Here is a 6860-nt window from a genome sequence, read left to right as displayed (position 1 = left end):
GATACCCAAAATCAGAACCACTCAAGAGAGAGAGTGTTCATCATTACGGGAGAGAGAGTCCCCATTTGACCCTTTGGGCCAGCTATATATAGGAGGGGAGGGGGCGACAATTTGGCCCCGGCCCCCTGGAGGGTACAATATTTACAAATAGGTCCCTAGGCCGCCACAAGAGGCCCATTAATCTCATGGGCTGGGCTATTCCCCCAATATCGATCCTAAAAATGCTGGGAAAATATGCAAACTTCGAAAATCTATTTATGGACTGAAACAAGCATCTTGGAGTTGGAATCTTTATTTTGATGAAGTAGTCAAAGGGTTTGTCTTCATCAAGAATGAAGAAGAGCCTTGTGTTTACAAGAAGGCAAGTGTGAGCGCACTCATGTTTCTAGTCATGTATGTTGATGACATATTGCTGATCGGAAATAATATTCCAATACTTGAAGTCGTTAAAACTTCATTAAGAAAGAGTTTCTCTATGAAGAATTTGGGAGAAGCGGCTTATATTTTGGGCATAAGGATCTATAGCGATAGATCAAAGAGGCTAATTGGATTGAGCCAAGATACATATATTGACAAGATATTGAAATGGTTCAATATGTAAGACTCCAAGAAAGATTCTTGCCAATGTCACAAGGCATTACTCTAGGCAAGACTCAGTGTCCAGTGACACCTGATGAGCAAGAAAGGATGAGAGAGATTTCTTATGCTTCGGCTGTTGGATCCATCATGTATGCCATGTTGTGTACACGCCCAGATGTCTCCTATGCTCTAAGTGTTACGAGCAGGTATTAATCGAACTTCAGTGAAGCTCACTGGACAGTTGTGAAGAGCATCCTAAAGTACTTGAGAAGAACTAAGAATGTGTTCCTAGTGTTTGGAGGAGATGATGAGCTCATTGTAAAGGGTGAAACTGATGCCAGCTTCCAAACAGATAAAGATGACTCCAGATCGCATCAGGTTTTGTTTTCTGCCTCAATGGTGGGGCAGTGAGCTGGAAAAGTTCCAAGCAAGAGATAGTAGCAGATTCGACGAAAGAAGCCGAGCATATTGCAGCTTCTGAAGCTGCAAAAGAGGCTGTTTGGATCAGAAAATTTGTTTCTGAGTTGGGAGTGGTTCCTAGCACGTCCAGTCCAATGGACCTCTATTATGATAATAGTGGTGTCATTGCGCAAGCACAGGAGCCTAGGTCACATCAAAAGTCCAAACACATACTACGGCGCTATCACCACATCCGTGAGATCATAGAAAGAGGTGATGTGAAGATTTGCAAGGTACACACGGATTCGAATATCGCTGATCCGTTGACGAAGCCTCTTCCACAACCAAAGCATGAGGCGCACACAAGAGCTATGGGTATTAGATACTTATGTCAGTAGTTCTTGTGTGAGTGGGAGAATTTTATGCCAAGTTTGTGTTTATGTATTGAATAAAGTGTTATTCATTCCTTGAGCAACTACTTTACATTGATTGTCAACTATGTGACTTGTCTGTGATACTCTTTGTACATTGTGATGTTGTTCTAAATGGTCTCTAGTCTACATCATGATGTGGGATGATAATGATACAACGACTAGCACATGGATTAATTGATGATTACGTCTCACGAATCATGGATATAGAGATACCAAATTAATGATGTGGACACATGTTAGTGAACATGGTGTTAGACTGACTCACTCCGAGATACTGCTGGGATTGTTATTTTATATGTGTCATCAGTTGGTCTCGAGCGATATACCTATTAGATCCTTAGACCTGAGATCGTCATAGTTTCTCACTATGCATAGTGGTGCTCTTTGGGGCTGTCAAACACTACTCCATAACTGGGTAGCTATAAAAGCAGTTTTCGAGTGTTTCATGAAACATGGAATGGGATGTGTGCCGATCAAGATGGAATTTGCCCCTCCTAATAACGGGAGAGATGTCTCTAGGCCCCTCGAGATAGTTGGATTGGGAAGTGCATGGCCATGCCAATGTGATTAATGAGTTAATCACGGTGACTAAAAGTTAGTCATATTAAATCCACTATTTGATCGAGTGAATGGTTGACCTATCATAAGGGTGGCACAAATCTCGCCTTGAGCTTGACTGATATCGTGTGGCAACAGGACTAGTGTATGCGTGTATCTAGGTTCAGCCGATATGATCTTTATGTGCATCCGGGAGTCAGTATGCCCTGCTAGGTGCCGCTATTGACTTGTGGTTTGGAAACGATTTCTGCCCACGGGCGTCTATGAACCTAACAGGTCACACACATAAGGGGTTGGAATGTTGGAAAGCGTGGCTAGATGATTGTCTCTAGTGCAAGTGTGAGATTGTTGGTAATATGCCCAAGAGGCAATCATAACAACATGGATTATAGGCCCACATCGATATTGATCCATGAGCGAATAGGGTTACTAATGGGCCTATATGGTCGATGGCCTATTAGCACACTATATATATATATATATATATATATATATATATATATATATATATATATATATATATATATATATATATATATATATATATATATATATATATATAGGAGGGGGATAGGGGCGCCATCACCCTTGCCACGCCCCAAACCCTAGCCGCCCTTCTTCCTCCTGGCCGCCGCTCTCTTCCAGCCTTGCACGCAGTGCTAGCACATTGGTGCACGACGTTTCCTTCTCCCACATGTGTGGACTCCGTTGAGGCGCTGTTGCTATTGCGGTGCTGATCGTCAAGGAGAAGACGATCCGTTCGTGACGTGATCGACTACTTCCTCTACCTCGACATGCGACTACGTTGAACGAGTCTACTCCAACGCATCTTCCGCTACGCTGCGCGTCGAGGGGTAACGATCCATGATCATCCGCTTGCGTGAGATCCTTGGTGAACATGGTAGAATTAGGAATTCTTGCTAGTGTAGCGTTCTCGTTTCCCAACGGTTATTGCTTAGAGCAATGCTAATAATATAGCCACTTGCTGGCTGCAAAAATTCTTGCAGCCCACCTCTTAGCCCACTCGTATAGTAATTAAATCTTTGTTATTAATATATGACTCACTTACTTATTCCTCTCACAAAATTCTTAATTCTTGTGTCGAAATCGGCTCTAAGCTTACAACCCGCTTATTCTCTCTTTCCTCTCTTTTCTTCTCCAACTCAGCATTCAGCTAGCTTACAACCTCTTATAATACTTGCTCTTGTTGCCTCGGCAGAAAGCTTGTGGTACGCAAACCCATATAATTTTGCTGTCAGCTTCCCTACAGTAATGAACATCTTTTATCTCTTGATTTTAGTGAAAAACGAGCTCATGCGTAGCCCAAAGCTAAAAACGTTCTATATAGCAGCTAAAAGTGGTTAAATCACTTGGGCACATGCCAAGGACCCCAGGGCACCCTTGCAACTTTTCCATGTGGGTTAAGACTTGAAAGCAGGCCCGTATAAGGCCGCGCAACTTACCAGATTATGCAAGGCACGTGACTCCGAATTCCGAAAGCTCAAGCTTGGACAGACCGAAAGCAAAACGGTGGGAGTATACAACTCTAAACTCCGTGATGCATCGTAGTGCACATATAAACACACTCTTCAATTCCATTGATCACTATCATTACAAAATGATCACCACAATCCAAAGAGCTACATGATCTGACACACCTCTAAGCTTTCCTCTTTTTTTCCCCTTTTCCATGAGAATGCAGCAATAAATATAAAAATAAAGTAAAATGACCCTTCTTATTTTCTGCACCAACAAGGGACACGAATTGGACAAAGAAAAGAAGAGGGTTCCAATAAGTTAAAAAGAAAACATAACACATCAGGGCACACCTTAGGCCACCAGCGCCAGCACGGCTGCCACCGTCGCAACCGCGGTGACCCACCGGACGAGCGGAGACGGCGCGGCGCCGGCCTTGTCCGCAGCGTCGTCAGCTGAGTCGTCGGCAGCCGGGCCGTCCGCGGCTTCGTCGCCTGAGGGCGCGGCAGCCGTCGAGGTGCTGCCGGGCTTCTTCTTGGTCTTCTTCTTGGCCCCCTCTGGCGCGGGCGCCGGCGCGAGGTCCTTGGTTTTGGACTTAAACAGCTCCTTGGGCTGCAGGAACTTGGAGACGGCGTAGATGGCGAGCGGGTCGTCGTCCCTGACGGTGGCCTGGATGGTAGAGGTGGTGACCGTGGTGTCGAGCGTGACGGTGTCAGCCTCGGTCTGCGCTTCGTAGGTGTAGTCCTTCTTGGCGACGCTGGTGGTGGCGAGCGTGGTCACCTCGCCTTTATTGGACTTGAGGAACTGCATGGAGTAGTAGTCCGGCACGGCGTGGTAGAGCAGGATGGCCGTCTTGGCCTTGGCCGTCAGGTTCTTGAACTTGGGCAAGAAGGCGGCCACGGCGGCGTCGACAGGGCAAAAGAGCGTCAGCGCGGTGTCCTTGGTTCCGTTGATGGTGTCGAAGGCCTTAGCGTCGGCAGCAAGAAGGCCCGCGAAGCTCTTGCAGTACTTCTTGGAGAGGAGGTCGGTGAGGTTGACGGGAGCCGGCGGGGCCACGGGCGCCTCGGCCTCCGGCGAGGAGAGCACACTGCTGACCTGGAGCACCGAGTAATCGTAGCGGTGGCTCTCGATCTGCTTGACAAAGGTGACCGGCTTCACGGAGTCGGCTGCGTCATCGACGATAAATGTCACCTTGCCGCCGCGGTGCTGCGTTATGTTGACGTAACCTGCCATGCCGGGGGCAAACCCGGATCGCTGCACATTGATGATGAGCATCATCTGTCAGTACCGGTAGTTCACTTCATTGCAAACTTGTATGGATGGAGAAGGAGAACAATCGAATAGTGCACGGTCCAATTCTGCTCACCTACATCACGCCATATATTCATGGTATATCATACATTCATACAATGCAATCACTAAGAATAGGGTAGAGGAAAAATATCCATACATTTAGGGTAAGGGGTGTTTTGATGATTATCAGAAATTTATAGATAATAAGGATTGAATTAGTAATCTGTTGGAGCACCCCACCACTAAAATATTAATTTTTTTATATTGGAAGAGGGATAAGTAATTTGATGGGATACTCTAATTGAAATCTTGAAATCGGTGCAGTACATTCCCCATTTTAGATGCATACAAAGTTATATGAAACACATCAGGCAGGGTTCGTGTTGACTCTCCATCCATTTTATGCAAGTTCTAACAGAAGTTGCATTAACAATCATACACAAATTTGTGGGATCGTGCCTTGGGAATTTCAGCTGGCCCTACAATCCAGGGATTCGAAGGTGAAAAATAAATCTATTTGGATGAGCCGCAAACTAATTACTGTTTCCCTAAGGAACAAAAAATAGACATCATTCAGGAACCTTGGGAGAAGATAAACCGACATGTGCATGTGCGTGGGCACCACTTCAAAAGCGTCTTATACAAAATTGGAACTAGTCAGAATGTATTCGGTGCATTAGTTGGTTCCACAAGGATATGTTTATGTGATTTGAGTTTTTTTCTTATTTAGGATAAATGAGTTATTTTCTTCAAAATAATTACTTCCTCCGATGAAAATAGGCCCATTAGTATATTGACAATTGTCCACACAATAAGACCAGCTATATCCACAAACATTGACGAATGGAAAAGACGGCATTATTCCAATCCAAAATTTAGTGCCTAGCTGTTCTAACGGAACCCCTCGAACATTGGCGGCAGAATTATTCTCTATGAGCCTATGATTAAGGAACCCCCAATCAGGCAGGGCAAGGCACTTTAGCCAGAGAGAGAAAACAGGGTTAAAATTTTAAAGCCAAAAACAGTAGAACAGCCCTCTGAAGCTATCCAATGAGAGGGAAATGATTGCAAAATGCTTTCGTTAGAGAAAAATTGATGTCAGTAATATTTTTTTCTTTTCGAGAATGGCTGATGCAAATCAGTTGAAGCAAACCATAGATTCAATGAAACGGTCTAATTAATGAGCCTGCAGATCTAGGAACGAACTGAAACGAAAGGTGGAGAAGACACTCGCAGGCTTGCAGCATGTGGTTTAGTAGCAGTTGTATTTCTTTACCTGGAACAAGGTGGATGCGGCGGTGGCGCCGTGCGACAGCTGCTTGAGCTTCTTCTCGTCGTAGTAGTCGGCGACGACGTGCAGCTCGAGGATGTGGCGGATGGTCCCGAGCGAGTAGTGGCCGCTGGTGAGGTGTCCCATGTCGCCGTTGGCCACGGCGAGCACGGTGATAGTGCGGTCTCGGTTGATGTCGCCGGCTAGGTGCGTCTCGTTGAGCAGCTTGCAGAACTGCGAGAACTCGTCCTGCTTGCCCAGGATCTGGAGGATGTCGAACCCCTCCGCCGCGGCGGCCCACACGGCCAGCAGCGCCACCACCACGGCCAGCGGCCTCATAAGGTCCATCACTCCGGGCTCTCTGTCTAGCTAGTAGCTGCTGCTCCCGTCGGCGGCGAGCTTAATTTGGCCCTTTTCTTAGCTAGGGGAGGCCGGGAGGGGAGCGACTGGAGAGCAGAGCACTAATGGAGTGATGATGGTGGCTCGTCGAGCAGGTGGTCGGTGGGGTAATGTAATGCCTGGCCTTGTGCAGCCAGCGAGATCTGGCGGGGGTGTGCTCAAAGTGCCCTCGTAGCACGTGGATAATCGCCGGAATGCCACCGTGGTTTTTGTTGTTGACCCTGACTGGTTTCGCTTCAGTCGCGAATCTAGAGGAGTGTTGGGGGAAGCAAGGGACAAATCCGGGTAGAAAAGAAAGGTGGCATGGTGGGCATCGTCAGCGGGTCGGCCGGAGTCTTTTGGGTTGGCGTGCCCCGCGCTTCCGGTCGTTGGAGGTGAGAGGCGAAGAGAGCCCCGGAGAGGCTGCGGCAAGTGTCGGTGACATACAGTTTATTGTCTTTTATTTTTTTTAA

At 46.7% G+C, this 6860-nt stretch overlaps 1 protein-coding gene across 1 annotated transcript; it reads right to left on the bottom strand.

Annotated features, from left to right (window-relative positions):
- Positions 1-3536: 3536 nt before the first annotated feature.
- On the bottom strand, positions 3537-6534 carry LOC120678507 (fasciclin-like arabinogalactan protein 2). Its single transcript, XM_039959740.1, has 2 exons — positions 6016-6534; positions 3537-4700 (listed from the first exon to the last, which is right to left on the bottom strand). The coding sequence occupies exons 1-2, from the start codon at positions 6355-6357 to the stop codon at positions 3801-3803; spliced, it is 1242 nt and encodes a 413-aa protein (XP_039815674.1). The 5' UTR covers positions 6358-6534; the 3' UTR covers positions 3537-3800.
- Between the last annotated feature and the right edge of the window lie 326 nt (positions 6535-6860).

This window comes from Panicum virgatum, chromosome 6N (assembly GCF_016808335.1).
Source record: "Panicum virgatum strain AP13 chromosome 6N, P.virgatum_v5, whole genome shotgun sequence".
NCBI lineage: Eukaryota > Viridiplantae > Streptophyta > Magnoliopsida > Poales > Poaceae > Panicum > Panicum virgatum.
Note: the sequence above shows the minus strand (reverse complement) of the source record. Positions and strands in the feature narration are given on the sequence as shown.